Source organism: Rutilus rutilus (assembly GCF_951802725.1).
Source record: "Rutilus rutilus genome assembly, chromosome: 22".
Lineage (NCBI taxonomy): Eukaryota > Metazoa > Chordata > Actinopteri > Cypriniformes > Leuciscidae > Rutilus > Rutilus rutilus.
In genome coordinates this window covers 24195733-24215135 of record NC_140227.1, presented here as the reverse complement: position 1 = coordinate 24215135, position 19403 = coordinate 24195733, and the positions used below count along the sequence as shown (strand labels likewise).

At 37.3% G+C, this 19403-nt stretch overlaps 1 protein-coding gene across 2 annotated transcripts; it reads right to left on the bottom strand.

Annotated features, from left to right (window-relative positions):
- Window positions 1-1099: 1099 nt before the first annotated feature.
- On the bottom strand, window positions 1100-17265 carry LOC311282319 (uncharacterized protein). 2 transcript variants are annotated; one of them, XM_084396015.1, is made up of 18 exons: window positions 16599-17265; window positions 14461-14628; window positions 14267-14367; window positions 14070-14184; window positions 13898-13969; window positions 13528-13643; window positions 10816-10972; window positions 8653-8783; window positions 8414-8510; window positions 8042-8320; window positions 7749-7880; window positions 7175-7327; window positions 6508-6725; window positions 6191-6359; window positions 5928-6059; window positions 4612-5364; window positions 2892-4188; window positions 1100-1787 (listed from the first exon to the last, which is right to left on the bottom strand). In XM_084396015.1, the coding sequence occupies exons 1-18, from the start codon at window positions 17034-17036 to the stop codon at window positions 1735-1737; spliced, it is 4581 nt and encodes a 1526-aa protein (XP_084252141.1). In that variant the 5' UTR covers window positions 17037-17265; the 3' UTR covers window positions 1100-1734. The 2 variants fall into 2 exon arrangements, with proteins under 2 accessions (XP_084252141.1, XP_084252142.1); XM_084396016.1 differs by having other exon boundaries at window positions 14267-14357.
- Between the last annotated feature and the right edge of the window lie 2138 nt (window positions 17266-19403).

The window sequence follows — 19403 nt, the reverse complement described above, 5'->3', positions numbered from 1 at the left end:
AGGGGCTGTTTGGAACGATGTTTTGAGACTCATTTATGTAGTCTCATGTTGAGTAAATTATATCTACCATGTAAATAAGCCTATTAAATAATGTTTTTTAGGGATGATAAATAAAGTTCTATAAACGTCCAATTTTTAAATTACATTTTAATGTATGCATTTGTAAGCAAGCAATCATTTAATCCATGAAATTGCCTCAGGGTAACATACCCATAGCCTATATTTACAAGCACATTGTGCATTCTAGATGGCAATTAATAGTGAGGGGATGACGTTGAATAAACAAGCAAAATCCTTTGACTTGGTCACACTACATCCTGGTGGTCATTTTAAAAACTTTTCTGTTGTGGGGGAGACATTTTTCCCCTTCAAGCTTTTTTTCACCCTTCAAAACCACATTTAGTGTTATAAATAATTTGAATGAGGATTTGCTTAAATGTGTTTTATTTATTTTTTGCCTTGAAGCAACATTTTGCAACAGTGGAATGGATGTGAACACAGTGGATATAGACAGAATGGATTTTGTGTTATTCATTATTAAATACTACAGTATTTACTTGACATCTAAGTTAAAGTAAATAGCCAGTGAAGTAAAAAAAAAGAAAAAAAAAAGAATGTAACAATTAGTGTAAAGCCTGGTGTTTCATATAATGAAATTGTTACATTTTCTTTTTCTATTATGACATCAACAGATTGTGTAATAACTCAATTTCACAATACACACAAACCTGTCTATGATGAATATACCGATGCAGCATACCTAAAATGATACTCCCAAATTTTTCAACATTTAACTGAATCAAACATTAACAGCTTTTGTAGGCTAATGCATGCAAGAGGGGGCTAATTTGTCATAAATTGAATTTTAATAATGTAAGCCTCATATTATTGGTATGAATAACCTTACACGCTCTAGTAAAATGTCAAGTTATTTTTAGATCTGATGGGAGCTACCCTGTGATATGTGTGTCATCTTATACATGTAGCTTGACAAGGGTTGTGTTTCCAGGACTGTAAAGTGCTTTTACAGTGACCAAAATGTATTACATGTTTTCTTTACATTGGCTTGAGGCAATCAGCATACAAGTCACACTGACACTCATGTGGTTTCAGTTTTATTTTGTGCAAAATAGTGAACGATGTAAGTGTGAGAATAACAAAACAGCACTTTATGGCCACACAAACACATTAATAATCCCTTCAATGTCACATATGCTCCATGATAGTGATTTACAAACTGTTTTCTGAGATGTACAGCTTATTACTATAGAGTCTGGTTATAAAGGGGAGTGCCATATATGCAAGTTTTTTCTCATGACAGTCTTGTTATTATTTCCTCCACGAATCAGCAGGATGATGTCTCTGGGTCTGATGATTCTGTTGTTAGCTCGAAATGGGTGTGTACAGTGGTGCCTTTTTATTGTACATGGGTTAAACCTTCCACTATAAGCAGGACAAGGGCTCCACCTGGAGTTGGGCAATGGTAATTTCAAACTTCTATTGTGTGTCTGCACTGTAGTCTATACAGTGGGTCTTGGATCAACCTTCAAAAAGACAGTTTTGCATTAAATTTACCATGTTGATATAGAGAAGAATACAACTGAAATACAATAATACATGTACAGCATAGTAAATGCACAGCAGATAAATGATGAGATGTTCAACACGATCCCATCCATGAAATAACCCATCTTGCCAATGATGTGACGGGGTTACATGGGCAAAATAACCATCTCATCCATGGAGTGGGTGTGCTACCTGTCCCCTGCTGGTTTTGACTGATAGCCCTGCAATTAAAAAAAAAGAAGAAGCAATTAACCTGCCATTAAAAGAGGAAATGTAATTGTTCATTTGTTTTTCATTATAAATCTGCATGTGTCATATCATATACTCATTCATGTTCTCAATTTTAAGCAAAATTTAAGTCTAAAGGGAAATACTGGCCTAATTCTGAAAGCTGTGTTTAGGGCCCAACACAGCTGTCAAACATGGCGATCAATTTCCCTGTTATCCCCATGAGATATTGTCATTATTGCAGCCTGGAGTATTTGTCAGTGTAATAAAGGCCATATCATTTCATGATTAATAACTGGAGCATAAAAATATCTAATTCAATTACAGACACTGTCTTTTTCATTCTCTTCATCCAGAACTGCAGGTGTCCCACCAATAAAATGTATACAATTCCTGTAGCTGTTTATGTATAGCCTGCACTTCTCCAATGCAACATTCACATTATATTAGATGTGTTATCATTCATAACAATTGCTAAATAAAACATAAAATGTTGCTCAATGGAGTATTGAAGAATCGTCTGAACTGTGCACATGCCCAACAGATGGAGCTATTTGCTAATCACATCACACTTTGGCAGGTCACATAGTCTAGCCACTAATATGAATATGGCACGAGTTAACCATATGACGACATGTCAGTGTCTCCAAAGAACGGCACTACTCTATTGTCTAATATTCTATCAAATAATTTTCAGTGATGACCAATTAATTGGACGCAAACCTGAATTGTCAGCAGCCATTACTCCAGTCTTCAGTGTCACATGATCCTTCAGAAATCATGTTGAATCGGTGCTCAAGAAACATCTATTATTATAATCGATGTTGAAAACAGTTGTGCTGCTTATATTTTAGTGAAAACTGTGATACATTTTAATACTTAAACATTTCATATTTTGTAACACTGTAAATGTCATTTTTGGCCAATTTATTATGCCGTTGCTAAATAAAAGTATTAATTTCTGTAAAAACGTTTGAACTATAGTGTATATAGGCATTATATTGGTGCAAATTGCAGTTTAAAAATAACAAGAAAACAAGAAAATATGACAAATTCAATATCAGTAATTAACCTTTATTGTAAGAATCCTCTCCTACCTGTTTCTTCATCTGTATTATTTTCCACAGCACAGTTTGAAGTGAGATTACCCACTCTTCCTCTCCAGATATCTTCCAGTTCCTCTTCCTCCTGCTGAAACAGCCAGTGCCCTGGCTGAAGAAGCTCCTCCGTGTTGACATCTGCTTTCTCTACACAGTCTACTCTGGTCTCTTTCACTGTATCACTGAAACACACTGCACAGTCTCTCACACCACAGTTTATGATACGGCCTCTCTTATGGGAGCCCTGGCCATTAGGGAACAAGTTTTCTGAGGCGTTTATCTTCACATGTTTGGACGTGTTGTATAAGTGGCCATTCAGGTCTTTTATTTTGGTATGAACACTAAAGCAATTGTGACCACAGGATGAAGAAGGACATAGAGGCCTGCATTGACTGACTGATGGGGAACCATTGACCACTGGAGGAGAGGTTTTGTGACAGCTTGAGGAATCATTATCAGGTCCTTCATATTCAACTAATGTGAAAACCCTCAAGGCAGGTTCTATGCTTTCATAAACTTGGTTCAATTGTTGGGTCTTGACCTCAGGTTCTTCTGTATCTTCAGAATCTTCCATATCTACCGGGCTTTTTTCAGTTTGTCTCATTTGAATCATTGATTCCACCTCTAGTTCTAATTGTGGAGTTCGAGTTGATGGTAGTGTTTGGTTGTTTGAGTCATCATTAATCTGCACAGGTTCAATCTCCTCTTTATTTTCCATGTCCGAGACACTGTTGTGAAAGTTCTTGGGAAGACTGAAGCTAAGAGTGGATCCTAGAGACAAATAAGAGCAGATGTTTTTAACTGCTCCACTTGAAGTCTTGACAGCATTGGGCAAACTGTCTTCTGGAAAAGGGTTGGATTTGTTATCAATGACAGAATCCACCGGTAACATGTCTTTTTTAATGAAAACCTGAAGATTGGAGTTTGAATGACTTTCGTTCGCTTTCCGTTCTCCTTCTGGCCAAGTGTTACACCTCCGCCTGAAAATGCTTAAAGATTTGCCAGACCTTTCCAATCTTACATTCCCAAGCGTAGAGTTTCTTCTCTGCTCATCCTCCTTACTTCTGATCGGCTCTTTAATCTTGAACAAAGAACTTGCCTTGAATCTGTGGTGATTGTAAACCATTCCTCCTTCAGCTGTAACATTTTGCGAGAAGGAGGAGGGCGATTGAACTGAGGAGGAACCCAACTCAGAGGTTGTCATGTCCTGCCCTTCTGCATGTGGTGGGGATAGGACCTCCAAGACTCGTCCTGCAGATCTGTAACTATCCGAGACGTGTAAATACGTGAACACCTGCCATAGAAAGATGAATGCAAAACTTTAGATAAGCTGAGATGCAACTTACAATCTCATAAAAACAAACCCACGGTCAGTTGTAATGGCCCACAAGCGTTCCGTAAACTGACAATTATATTGCTCTTGCATGCATACACACAGCTGTGACGGCAATAGCTGATGCATGACTAATATGATTGCATGCCAAGTTAATAAATCCTATATGGCGGCTTCACAGCGCATTATTACAATACACACCACCAGGAGGCTTTTCAAAGCCATGCCATGGAAACTTAATCATGAGGTCATTGTTTTACCACATGGGACAGGATGTACAGAGCTGGGAGAATAATAAGCACATGCATGTCTGGTTTGTGTGCGAGCTTTGAGCTCAGTTTGGAATGTGTCTGAAGTTAACGCAGTTTTTGAAGTCTTACTTACTCTATGAGTGACTTCAGCTGCCACTTCATGCCGCAGGTGGTCGTCGCTTTGGTTTTGGTTTGTTTCTAGATTGTTGTGTGTTGCATTCCGCATCAAGTCTTGTTTGTAGTTTGGTGACTGAGGGTTTTGCGCTTGATGCATGTCTGTTAGTTTTTGCACCTGATCAGTGTCTGGTGATAATCGCAGATTAGATTGGTTGGTGATGGACTGCAGATTCTCTGTTAGGTGGTTGCAAAAAGATGATTCACTGTTACATGGGGACAAATGGCTGCATACTTCCTGTTTGCTTAGTGACTGGACGGGTTCTCCATGGTTTTTGTTTTGCAATTGTCCAAGATTCCAAAAAGATGAATTTTGTTGGGTCTCTTTACTCATGACTGATTCATTCGGCCATTTCACCAAAAGCATTTCTTGTGGCTGTTGCATTTGCATTGAGTTTTTGTCTTGTGACTGATGTCTGTCCGCCTGAATGCTGCTTGTTGAATCTTCATGTATATCATTATTGTTGGGTGACCATTGCTTTGTCACTTGGTTGATGCCTGAAGACTGTTCATCAAAGGTCAAAATGAGACAGATGCTAGAGCCTAGAGATGCCTTTGAAAGGCAGGACTCCTGACTAACAACACTGGACACATCATGTCTCCCACTCTGTGGCTCTGAGTTGTTTTGAGATGACTGTGTTTCAGTAGCACCTCCTTTGACCTCTTCATTTGTACTGCACAGACTATCAGAAGGATTTTTGAAAGGCATAGCCTAAACAAGAAAAAAAAGTACAAAAAGTACAAAAATAATATCATTTTAATTGTATTATTAATCAATTCAATTATAGTGTATTTATTTTTTTATTTAAGAAATCAAATAAATTTGTATTTATTTAAAATAAGATAAATAATTAATGAATGAGGGATTAACGTACACTGCATTATTTAAAATTATGACGTTATCTAACATGCATGATTCTGATATGTCAGTCGCAGAATTTTGCTGTGATTATTTTAAATAATAACTAAACTATTGAAGAGAATGTTGTCCTAAGTAAAGGATTTCAACATAGTTGTGTTTTATATCTCTTGTATCACTTTTTCCTCTCAAATAATATAGTAATTCAAGCTATTTATTTATTTATTTAATAAGCTTTTTTTTTTATTAAGCAGGATAATATGCAGTCAGATGGCCATTATTGCAAAATTCCTTCAGGGTGATACAAGATCCTGACCGGGTTCATTTTGCCATAATGATCACATGACTTTATATTATCCCTTACATGTTTTAAATTACATCATTTGTAAAAGATGTCGGAAAAAAAATCTAGAAACCTGCTGTTGAGCAGGATCATTTGTTGACTCTGATCTCCCATCCTTGTTTCTTTTAAGCTGCTCTCTTTGAGCGTGCCAGTTCACCTGGATCCATCCCAGCATGCTTTGCAACTCATCTGTTCTCTCCTTGATCTAGAGACAGGAAGACGTTAATCAAGAAAACATCATCATAACGAACATTCTGCAGATGGACGTCGCAAGACAGTTGACATCGCTTTTAGATGACCATGTGGTAACAGTGAGTAAATCAATCACACACTCACAATGTCTTTAAACTGACTCTCATCTTGCATAAGCATTTGACCAGCTGCAGCCAGTTTGCTAAACTCATCCAGCTTTGTTTCAATGCAGTGATCAATCTCTGCAATTTCACTCTCTCTGCAAGCAGAGCTGCCAGCAAGGAGACAGGATCTGGTGTTCTCTGTCCACGAACTAAGGACACAAAAAGAGAGACCATGCTAAAATAATATAATATAACAATACCACATATGGGAAAGTATTTCCTGCTTAAGTTGTTGACATTAAACATGAAATATTCACAATGTACAGTTATCAAAATTAGTCAGACTTTCTCTCTTACATCATGGCAAGATAGTTTTCAAAGTAGTCCTGAATCTGGTGAAACTTCTCCAGGCGGCCTCTGTTCTCAGTCATGTTGCGGCCTACTTCCTCCCAAGCCTGCAGGATCGCCTGAACTTCTTCCCTGAGAGGGTCTGTCTCCTCTGGGGAAGGAACCTGTAGCTGTCTGGCTAGTCTCTCCATCTCTCTCACCTCTGACTCAATGATATTATAATGAGCCTTTGTGAGACAAATTTTTTATTAATTAGAATGACAACCTGATTAAAAGTGTGACATTTATGAGCTCATTCAACAAATCCCTTAAATGTAACCTATAATTAATTTAATACTGTTTAATCTTAGCAACCTTTTAATACTTAAAAAGCTGGGCCCATCTTTAACTACTGCAGGAAGAAAATATTTTGATGAATGTTGGTAACCAGACAGTTGATGATAGCCATTGACTTCCATAGCAGGAAAAAATACTATCTGGTTACCAACATTCATCAGAATATCCTCTTTTTGATTCAGCAGAACAAAGAAACTCACACAGGTTTAGAACAACAAGGAATGACAGAAATTTCATTTTTTTGGTGGACTATCCCTTTAATTACTGCTCTGGGGTCATTCAAAGAGTGATTAACTTCTAGTATACATTAGTAAATGTATTTTTTATTTTATCATCTGACCTCTAGATCATCCTGCTGCTCCTGTAGCCCTTCCAGACCACTGAGGTCAGAGTCACAAAGCACAGCCATATCTGCTTCTATATCCAGGAGGTCCATACTAAGCTCAGCACAGCGGCAGAGGTGCTGGTTTATCCGCAGTGTTAGATTAGATAGCTGAGGAAAGACAAATCTACTCTTAACTGATATGTGATTGACTATGAAAAAACATGCAGTAACCACAAAAAGTGTCTGGACGCTTTGCCTTTTAATGTCAGAATGGCAATTCATAAAATATCAACCAGTTGGCATCTTTAAACTAATGATGCTAGACATTTTCACTGAATTAACTTTACTTTTCTTCCCAAAGTAACTACTAATAGTTACTATAAAATATAGTTACTATATAATAATTTGAACATAATTCATAATTTATAAATTTTACATGTGCCTTAAATTTCCAAAAACCTTTTTGAGATAGCTGCAAAAGATGTTTTGGAAAAAATTATTAGCAGTGCGATACAATTTGGTGAAATATTGTGCATTCCATTTATTTATATGTATATCTCTAATATCAGGTTGGTGTTACAAACTCTACCGAGCTTTGTAGTTCATCAGTGGTCTGGTCCTGTTGCTGGGATCTTTCTTGATCAGTTTGATGACTCAGTAAACCCAGTGACATTTCTGCATCCTCAGCCATTTCTTGCCTATGCAGTGGTCCAGGAGCATCCTAAAGCAGATTCACAATGGTGTAAGTGGTCCTGAACTGTATTTATTACATTTTCTACAATCATACACAGAAACATCATGTTATGAGTCTGAAACAGAGTATGTTAAAAAATGTTACATTTAAAACTAGAGGTTTAATATTGTATATGATATTTGGTTTACTTGGCTCTTTTTGTGATATCCGGTGGGATCCAGAAGTTCAAGGAACTTTTCAAGCATTCCTGAACTGCCGCCTTCTACATTTTCCGGGAGATGGTTTGAAAGTGTGAATTCTGATACCATCTGTGCGGCTTTATCTCCAGTTTGTTTTTTTTCCACTGGTTCAGTCTGATTGTTCTCTCCATATTTCGTCTGCAGAGCATCCCAAAGGACCTCCACCTGGCTTAGGAGCTCCTCTATTTTGTGGTCTTGTCTTTGCTTTGAGCAGTCATGCTCTTCATTCTTTATCCAATTTCCAAAAGGAGATGAAAAGAGAAAGTGAGATCATTTATCGGTTTAGTGCATTGTTATGAAAAAATCTTGAAATCGTATTACCATTCCAGTGGATGTCTTCGACTCTTTCACCAGCTTATTGGGTATGAAACAATCTTGAGCGGAAACAGGGGTTGTTTGAGCCATCTGGGCGATACAGCTGGGAAAGCATTAACTGTTAATCAGACTTTACTCAACAACTGCATCTTGAAATCCATTGTATAAAATGACATTGCACAATTACGGATCATTTACTCATCAGTCATCCACATATTCATTGTGAAATAAAAAACTAATTGCACCTCTTCCTGTCCTGTTTTTCCGAGATACTGTCCAGCTTGGAACAGCTGCTCTCCGACAGTGAGCCTCGACTCCCTACAGAACATTCCTCAACTGGACTCCACATCCTATGGGCCCACAGCCCTTGAGAGCACTGCAGAAATACATTTTTAGGCATATAACATGTTTAATAATAATTGATGTCGGGCCGTTGAATTATTAGAAAATAATGCACACATGAGATGGTAATGCAAGTCATGGTTGTTACACTTCGGGTGTGCATTATTTTCAAAAAATTCAATGACCCGACATCAATTATTCCACTTATACTACACATCAAGACATTGTTTAGATGCTGTTTTTCAAGACATTTGTCAGGTTTTTGTCCTTAAAACGCTCTTGTGTGTAGGACTACTTTCTTACGAATCTCATCCCACTGCTCCATTGCTAATTCCAAAACAATGTTTTAGCGCTAACAGAGGCTTGAGCCATTGATAGCAGACTAATGTAGTTATTAATTCAGTTATTAGAGAGAGAGAGAGATTAAGCATTTCTGTGCATCTCTCAACAGTGTTCGGCAGCAGCTTCTCTACTAATAGCGAAACTGCACTTTTATCTGATTCAAGAACAGCGGCGTTATTACCTCACTAGAGAGAACAGTCATGTAGCTTTTAACCCAGCAAACACAGAATGTTCTCCTAACGTTAATATTTGGTTCCCGTTTGGTTATTGTTTTGAGAATCAAATAATAACGATCTAGGAACGTTCTTTTTTTTGCAACCATAAAATAACGTTCCCAGAACGTTGCAGTGTGGTTATGATATAGGAGTAAAGAGGTTAGGGGAACGTTAGAATAACTTTCTACAAACCAAAGAGTAACATTCTATTTCCGTTTAGAAAACGTTCCTGTCTAACCAAAAACAAACCGTAAAAAATAATGTTCTAGGAACCAAAAACTAAAGTTCTGGGAACCAAACATTGTTAGCTGGGAAGTTGCTAAACTATTTTACATATAAAATCGTCAGAGCAATGCTAGTAACAACACATTTCTGTGCGAGTGTGTGTCCGTAATGTATGTGTGTGCATTTGAGTGGAAGAGCATGTGCTGCTTTCCGTACATAAAACATAATTTTGTGGGAAAAAACATCGAAATAATTTGTCGTTTTTATCCTATTGTTTACTATTTTCATTTACTTGAGTTTTGATTATTTTGCTGTTGTAGGCTGTAAGGACCTTTGAAATAACTTAAATGAAAAATGGCGAAGTGATATGGACATGTAGCTAATTCGGTCAAAACCTGCCTGGAACTACTTTAGCCGAGAACATTCTTCAACTAATCAGAAGATTCAAGCATTCAACTACCCCATAGTATAATCATGGATAATTCGCACCAGAATATCACAGACACATGGGGTGGTATCTTTTGACTTAGACTGGTAAGATATACCCTAGCAACCAAATAGCAACATGCTTAAATCCATTTAAAACACTTTAGCAACCTCATAGCAATGTGCTTAAAACTACTTAGAACACTTCAGCAAACGCATAGCAACATGCTTAGAACCACTTAAAATATCTCAGCAACTGCATAGCAACATGCTTAAAACCACTTAGCAACACCTTAGCAACGCCCTGGCAACTACTCACAATGCCCTGTTATTATGGTGGTACGTTTGCGTGGTATTTAGTTGTTATATGATATCTGGAGAAGCCCATTTCAACTTAAAAAAATATGTATGTTTTTATATTTACATAAGGTAATTGTGACTTTATATATAACAGTTTAACTTTATATTTAAAATGTGACTTTATTATCTTAAACTTCATCTCACATTACTTTTATTATTATTTTTGTTTAATCTGAGGCAGAAACAGGCCTCTATAGAAATCACATGAGTAGGAAAGCCAATATGATTAGATTTGAGGATTCAGTCATTTACAGTCTCTTGCATCATTCTCAAGCATGATTTGAACTCTTCACTTTTTTCTATCTTTGCAACTTAAAACTAAAGTAATATCATTGTCTAGATAGAAGGTTGTCTGTCAAGTGAGACAAGTTTAAAGCCTTATTGTAAATGATTGTCTCACCGAACAGAAATTTCAGACCAATCTACTTTTCTATGTGGTCATGACTGGTCATTTATAATCACACGCTAACATATGTTTTTGGAGGCAGTGCAACTAACCTCAGATCCTCTGAGACGGTTTTGCTCCTCTTTGACGTCTTTTCCCATTATGCTGTGGCCCTCATTTCTAGCAAAGCTCTGTGAGTCAGGGCATGTGGTTGGAGGATCAACGGGTAAAGTTGACGGACGTTTTGAAGACACATCTGTCTTCTGGTTCCTGTAGAAGTGGAACAAAACATTACCTCTAATGGCACCACCGAGGCATCATTACTCTTCAAACATTTCAAACATATGATATTTCATCATACTTTTTGACCATACAAGCCAGTAGACTGTAAATCTTTAATGGTAACAACTTGCAGATTGAAAATATAAAAATATCCACAGATCACTAACATCATATCTCTGCTGCTTATGTAATCCTGGACGAAATTTTGCAGCAATTGTTTTGGTTTGGGTATATATTACTGTTGGCAGGATATGCAAGCAATGATGTCACCTCCTTCTTGTCTGGTTAGGTCATAGTTTCAGGAAAGGTGTGTTTGCAGAGCTAGTGATAGGACTTGTTGAAAGAGCCAAAAAGGAATGTAACCATCTCTGTCGACAAAGCCAACATGGCTTGTTTGCTGCATTTAAAAAAAATAGCTAATTAATTTAATGGCAAATAACGAACAATTGGTGTATAGCACCACCTACAGTAATTAGTACAATCAACATGGCAATATTTATGTATATAGAAGTCTTGGCTGCTGTGGGTTTAATCCCATTACCAAAACATATTAATTTAAGAATATATTAATGTTTAACCTATAGCGCCATATTTAATTTTTTGGACAGGAATGACAATGAAGCTGTGAGGGATAGAATACAGTGTGGTCAATGGATTGTACCTTTGTTGCTGAAGAAACATCTTTCCGAAAGAAAACTTTCAGTAGCCAAAAACTCCATAACAGTTTTAAAAGTTGTGAGTTGTGAAAATTACATCATCTAGGACCTTTATACAGTGCATGCCATTGTAAAGACTGTACGTCTATCCATCACAACCTCATTTTCATCAATTCAATATGGCGTCTAACCTGACTAAGGTCCATTCCTCCCTTGTTTCCTCATTTTTCCAAAGTTATTGATTTTCGCATATATATTTTTCTGTCATGACAACTCTCAGAGTGTTTGATATGGTAATGGAGGACAATGTTAATATGTTTGGTCTTGGCGAAATAGATCTGCTACGCTGCTGCTGCTGCAGAGCAAGTACAGGACTTGCTACTGCCAATAGACGACACACTACTGTGAGCAAGTACGACATTCTGCTGCTGTACAATATACCATACATGAATTACCCTTAGCAGATCTAGACAGGTGGAGCTGGGGAAGGTGATGGGTTTCTGAAAGAGTGCTGCAAACTGCTATGCAGATGCTGACCAGGTATTTGAAAGATGAGCAGCAAGCTCATTGGCTGCTGATACAGCAGGAACCAATCAGCTTTGCCCTATAGAGAACGATGTGACAGCAAGCAGACTGAGCTAAGGACATATCAGCCTGCGCCATCTAGAGTTTCATGACAAATGACTCGTTTTTCTAAGGCCACTGGAAGTACCAATATTTTTGTACACGTGTGTATCCAGTTGGTGTAAATTTAGTATAATCAATCAATATTTGTTCCATTTCCTAGAATTGAAAGACTTTTAAGATAAATGTAATAAAATTGTTTAATAAAGTTTTATAATGTGTATCTTCAAAAGCCTTACAGATGCAAACTAAAATCCACGAAACTCTAATTTCGATTTCAGATGTATGGTTTATTTTATTCTGCTTAGTTGTTTTAAACTTTCTGTGTTTATCTGAATTAGTTGCGTTATAGTGAGATTTATGACAAATATTCAGACAGTTATTTTTTATCAGTTCCTTCCTCAGTGCATTCCTCCAGATGCGTTTTAACAGAGTACCTGTCTCTCATCATATCTTCATACCATACATATGAGCTATTCCTCACATCTGCACCAGTACTGAGACTAAATCTTCCACTATTATAGCCTTTGTTCATCTACAACCACCTTTTCTTTTTCTTCCTGTCTGTCATTCAGTTCCTCTGTATCTCCTCTCTAACACTTTCAGAAGTCATACTATTGAGGTCACAGAGGTCACACTCCAATCTGACTGAGTTTCCATAATGGTGTGAGTATTTGTGGAATTCTGTGTCTAAAGCTGTTGACTGCTCTGTGATAACAGCCATGATCCAATGTGATATTTTGTAAATTAGAAGGGTGACGTTAGCTCAGCCACTAATTACAGCTTCCTTTAATGGTATTGGCAACGTTTTAAACCAGACATGCGTGGTTTAATAAAATGATCTAAAAATCGTTCAGTAAGCAAAATAACATTTTTGTAAGCTCTAAGTGATATTTGTCCTGCTGAATACTTATAACAGAATCACCCATTAAAAAGATTGCATAAACTGCCAAAGGCTTAAACTCAGGACCAACATGCAATTAAGTTTGAAACTAAATACATAGCAATTGGATTAAAACAACATCTACCATTCATGATCTAAGACTCTGCAATAGGTCAATATCGAAATAAAAGACCATAACATTACATCACTAAACCACATGTCAGCTCAACTCCTGGTTGTTGACAATTATGGATTCCATTTTAGCACAATGTCATGTACTATTCCAAGCATTAAATATGACCTCACTGCTCTCAAGTACTTTATTTACTATTGTTTTTTGTCCACAGGAGGACAACGGCAGTAAGGAGATTCTCGTTTACCGGAGAAACTCCTGGAGAAGTGCCCAGTTCTCCTTCACCTCGGCCTGTTTGCATGTAACTCTTCTGGCCAGGGTTGGGTGGAGAGTTGACAGGCGAGACGCAGACTCATTCAGCATCTGGAAAGAGAGTTGTCCAGAGAGGGGTGGGGTCGTGGAAGGAAATGACATCATTCATTTGGAGTTCATATGCTACAGTCCAGAGAAAAAACTTGTGCGTGAGACTAATATAACGGACTAGTATTTGGTATAGTGAGAAATCATACATAAAAAAAGCAAAGTGACTGTGTCAGGTTCATATGTTTTCATGTTCTCAAATTCAGGTTTACACAAGAAGACATTATTTCCTCTAATGAGATCATGGATAGACTTACATTGATCTGACAGGCAATTTCTCTCTTCTCTTTGTCGCTTTTTTGGATCTCGCCCGCCAATACAAGGTTCCTCTGCAACCAAATTAATTCTGGATCAGTACTTGTATTATTTATAAAGACAGTTTGATGTCTTTTCTAAATGCCAAAACTAATCAACGCTTGTTTTCTCAACCTTCCAATTAATGCTGCCGATGATGCTGTCAGCCTGTTGGTAAAACGATGAAACGTCTAGTGCCAACATGAGATCTTGATGATAGTCCCTAAGGAGTGATCTCAACTTCAGCCACCTGCAGAGAAACTAAATGTTAGTTTGTATCACTAACAAAAGTGCAATAATTCTCCACTCTCCATAGTGCCAGGAAATCTTACGATTTGTCAACGTGGTCCCCCGGGCTTTGTTTTGTTCTAAACATTTCCAATCCTAAATCTACACCATCTGACGTGTTCTGAAGAGGTCTTTCTGGTTCCTCCTGGCACAGGAGATGCATTAAGCAATCATGAGGTAATAGTTCAACGAGACACATTAATAAACAAAACAGAAACATCTTTACAATGAATTTAACCTGCATCAAGTCCAGACTTGTGGTCAGTTGGATGAGAGAGTTCTCAATGTCCTTGAGGTCTCTCCTTTGGCTGTGAGCCGCGTCCTCTGGTTGATCACATGGGAAAGCTGGCATGCTGTTATCGTAATGAAGGTTCCTTATCTTCCTTCCTTTAGTCCATGAATCAGTCTGTAATGAGATATAGTCACAGTCTAAAGATATATAGCATTTCATTTGCAGTGTGTATATGTATACACATATATATAGATATAGATATATATCTGAAGAGTTCAGATGCAAAAGCCTCTAAGTGCCATCTGAAAATTTCTTCTAGAATGGTCATTTTTATCAAGCTCGTATATCTAAGGTCAGTAATTTCACTTTAATGGCAATGAAAATTACCTATTAATTGTCATTTAAGTGAAATTACTGAACTTAAATATACGAGCTTGATAAAAATGACCATTCTAGAAGAAATTTTCAGATGGCACTTAGAGGCTTTTGCATCTGAACTCCTCAAATATATATATATATCCTTGTAATTTATTGTGAAATAGCCATTTCTGGTTGAAAGTTGTTTATAGACCAATTATTTTTCAGTGTATGCTCTTGCGCTATTGACCGACAGGCTATTTCTCATTTCGTAAATCTCCCAAAATATCTTACATCATTCTATGTTGCTCCAACTAATTCGTCTTGCACACCAAGATCTGGTTTTTCTGCAGTTTCTCAGCTGTTAGGCAATAAAATCCTGTTGTTTGTGTGGGTACATGAAGTACAGATTAAAGGCCAAATTGATTTGAAAAGATTGCTTACTAGATGATATGCCAAGACATTTTCTTCAGAGATATCAAATATCTCCACAGCAAACACCTCATATTTATGCACCTGTGTTTAGAACACCCGGGGGATTTGTATGATGTATTTTAGATTAAAATCACATTAATAGCAGGATCAGAGTCTGTTGGCCCACCAACAATACATGAGCCTGCAGCAAGGTGTGGTACTTCCAAATAATGATCTCATCCATTAGCGGTGGTGCTTTATGTTGCAGATCTTGCATTTCTTAACTTGTCTTCTGCACCACTGCGATGACTGCATCCTCAGCACATGGTGTTAAAATTCTGTAACAGCGGGCAAACCACACCTTTTGCCCTCTAACATTTATATTATGGCTTTATGGCTTTACCACTTACATATAAACAGGAATCGAGTTTAAGTTGTGGAATACTGTTACATCATTTGCCATTTATTTAGCCACAAAGCGCATCACGACCAATAGTTTAGATATTATTTGGTATCATTAGTGTAGTTGTGCCATGTTTTATCATCAGTTTATTCTCAGATCCTTCCCTCTGTGTTCCAGTTTAGAACTACTTCCCATTTTTTTGTGGAAATTACCAGTTCATCTCGGTTGTGGGCTTGTGTAATGAGGGGCCTGGCTATGACCTCATCTCAATGAGCACAGTGTGCAAAACTGTAATAATCCACAGTTTTTTTTTTCTTCTACTTTTTTCTTCCTCTCACAATAAGACAATGTGTTCTTGTTGTACTCATTTGTGCATGCTACGAGAAGCTGCATTTCTAGTTTTGTGGGAAACTGTGGAGTGAGTGCATGGGCAAGCGGTAACTGTAACAATTTAACAAACAGCTCATAAAAACAGCGAGAGACTGAAACTGAGAAAAACAAATATGGAGCTGTGACGCTTGGAAAAATGTTTTAAAAAAAAAATATATATATTTGAAAAGAATGCAAATGCTGTTGTGGTTTTTATGATCTTATGATCCTGCAGACATTTGTTTTATGTTTTGTTTGTAAAATTGCATTCAGTGAGGAGAAAATATTAAAGTGGGATATATAGGAACTATTATAATATGTATTATTATAAATTAAAATATTGTATAAAAATGTAAAAAATATATGATATTTAGTCATAAAAATATGACTCTACAAAAATATGATTCTAATAAAATACAAATAAAATATGACTCTAGAAAAATTTACTCCAAAAATTATAATATATATATATATATATATATATATATATACATACATACATGTTTAAAAAAAATTATACTGTATGTAGGCTATATGTGTAAATAATTTCCAGCTAAGAAACATAATTTCCAACACATGAAAACAATGCATTCTTGCTCACCTCTAGCTGTGCACCAGACTTGTCACTCAGTCTTTCCTCAACTAGAAACAGATTTTCAGTAGAAGTACTTGGCTTGTTCGTCTCATAGTCTGTCACGTTAAAGTCAGTGACATGGCAGTTGATCTGGCTTTCAGCGTTTGCACACATAGCAATCTTCTTGATAGATCTGGAAGAAGTTGATGGGGACACGGAATCGCTCTCATCTTCCTCTTTAATATCGTCTGAAAGTCCCTCCACTGGTGTAGATGTGGACACTCTCTCCTGATGGAAGGAAGAATTGTCATCGTTTGAGTCGTTTCTCATTTCACAGCAGTCCAGACCCGGTACAGGAAGGATGATTCCCACATAATCCAAACATTTTGTCTCGGAGGGGACAGATAACTTAGTCCCGATAGTAAAAGGTTGGATCCTCTTCATTGCTCTTCTTGCTTTAATCATCAGAATGAGGAGCAAATGACCATAAAACAATAAAACATCATTCTCGTTGTTCAAAAGAATCTTTCTTCTGCAACATTGATAAAATTACAAGCCTGAAGTCAACCAAGTCAGTTAATAATCTTTTAAGCTAAAATGGTCCAGTCTGAATTGTTCTGAGAGACTTTTGAGATGCAGACTGCAGGAACTTGTGGAGAACGTGACTCTTGCAAAGCCTCACTTCTGCACAGACTATGAGAAAGCGAGAGGGGGGGTTGAGGGAGGAGAAGAGTAGGGAGAGTTTAGTAGAAACAGGGTGAGGTCATCACACTTAGCCACGGCCCCATTTGGAGGGAGAGAGGGCTGTAAACCCAAGCTGTAAAAGCTTCCTCCTAAAATAAGAAGTTGTGGGAAGATAAGAGTCAGAAACACAGAGTCGAGCCCTCTCTGAGGCCTTGCTTCTCGACAATGATGTCATTTATTTTTCCTCAGCTGTTCCCTTTCACTTTTTTCATGCAGTCTGACTTTTTTGTCAGATTGAATGCAGCATACAAATCACATTTTCCTTTATGTTACAAAAGATGCACCATTTTCATTTTGTTCATCTAACTAAAGATATGCTTGGATACTTCCTGCAACTAAATAAACAGATAAATAGGTGTGCAGATGCAGGAGGCTGTAAGTGGTTGAGACGGTGGTAGTCTCATACTATTATCTAAATGTTTACAGAGCAGCAACAGGGGAAAACATTGCACATTCTGGCTGTGTGTAATGATAAACTGGACGGAAGCAAATGCAAGTGCAAGATGTATTTATTAGATAACAAATACTCAAAGGTAAAGACAGATCGATGCAATAAATGTTCCAGCGCGAAAGGCAGGCACTTCTCTGGGGAGAGTCGATGATCAGGAACACAGCCAGCAGGAGAGTGTGACGCAGGGACTGAGACAGGCAAAATCCCAAGTGCAGCGTGAAGGTGATGGTGAATCTGTGATAAGTCCGTGGTGAGATCAGAAGTGAAGTAATCCAAATCCAGTACACAGGAAACACGAGGGAACAGGCACGAGGACGGGATACTCAAACAATGATCTGACAACATGAGACAGGAGAGAGGGCATTAAATAGGCTGCTAGATGACATTCAGCTGCCGCTGCTCAGGATGATTGGCGGCCACGCCCACCCGAAACAATGAACGTAACGAGACACACCCACACAAACACACTAGACTAGAATGAGACAGTGGATTTACCAACCGTGACACTGTGGCCCTCTTCTGATTCAAACCAGGTGTTTGGTACAGTGTGTTGGAACAAGCTACTGTATAGCACTTGACTGTGAGGATTAGTCAAAACACTGATAGACCTGACACTTTATTTTGTGTGATTTTTTTGTATGAAGTTTACTTTAACACCCTTTAAAGTTCAAAATATAGCAGTCAGTATGTTATGAATTACTATTTACTTAAGTTGCACTTTATTGTACAGTATACATGCACTTACAGTGTACTTACCTAAGAAAATACTGTAATACAGTGTCCTTGTTACACATGTAATTACTGTAGTAGTAACTATAAATTATGCATAATTACATGCAACTAAACCTAAACCAAAACATAACCCTATAGTAAATACATGCAGTTAATTATTATTACTCAGTTATTAAATGTATAATTACACTTTAATATGGACATCTTAAAATAAAGTGTAACCAAAAGTACTCTAATATAGGTAACCTCATGGGTTAAGGTTATGGTGTAGGAGGGTTAGTACCAGTTATTACCCATTTATTGTAATTACTATAATAAGTACATAGAATGTTGTTACAAAGGGAACAGGGCTGTAAAATAAAGCACTACCGAAGGAAATTACCAACATGTCCAGACATATATAAGCACAGTATAATAGGGCTGGTTAATGTCACTGCTTGTCTAGACTTAAAGATTAATTGTACTAATTCTACATCGATGTACAAAGAACAGAGATACCTCACAGAGATACGACAGCCACAGTTTGACACTCAGTGAAAATATATGCAGCAACATGATCTCGGATTCCTTTCGATGTGGCTCATCCTTTAGCTTGTCTTTTCATGAAGAGACTAAAGTGTGAACAAAGACTTTAGTCACAGAAGCTCCCTGCAGATCTTTTTTCTTGGACTCATGCTGAACTGCCTTGTACTATTTTCTTGGGTTTTCCAACAATAAAGTTCCAAAAAGTCAAAGTTTCATGAACAATTATGGAGGGATAACTACAAAGCTAGGGAGTCATTTGTGGGGAAATTAAATTGAATTGAATTTGATTGTGCATATTCCAACATTTAAGATGGTGAGGAATGACTTCATATGGTGTAACTAGAGACACTTATGACGTAATGCTTGAAATGTCAGTCATT

Bases quoted from the DNA above. Each gene is read 5' to 3' on its own strand.
- LOC311282319 (XM_084396015.1), bottom strand. From the start codon at position 17,036: ATGATTAAAGCAAGAAGAGCAATGAAGAGGATCCAACCTTTTACTATC. The intron at 14,185-14,266 runs GTAAGATTTCCT...GTTTCTCTGCAG, and splicing joins GGGGACCACGTTGACAAATC to GTGGCTGAAGTTGAGATCAC. The intron at 8,784-10,815 runs GTTAGTTGCACT...GTATTTCTGCAG, and splicing joins ACCGTCTCAGAGGATCTGAG to TGCTCTCAAGGGCTGTGGGC.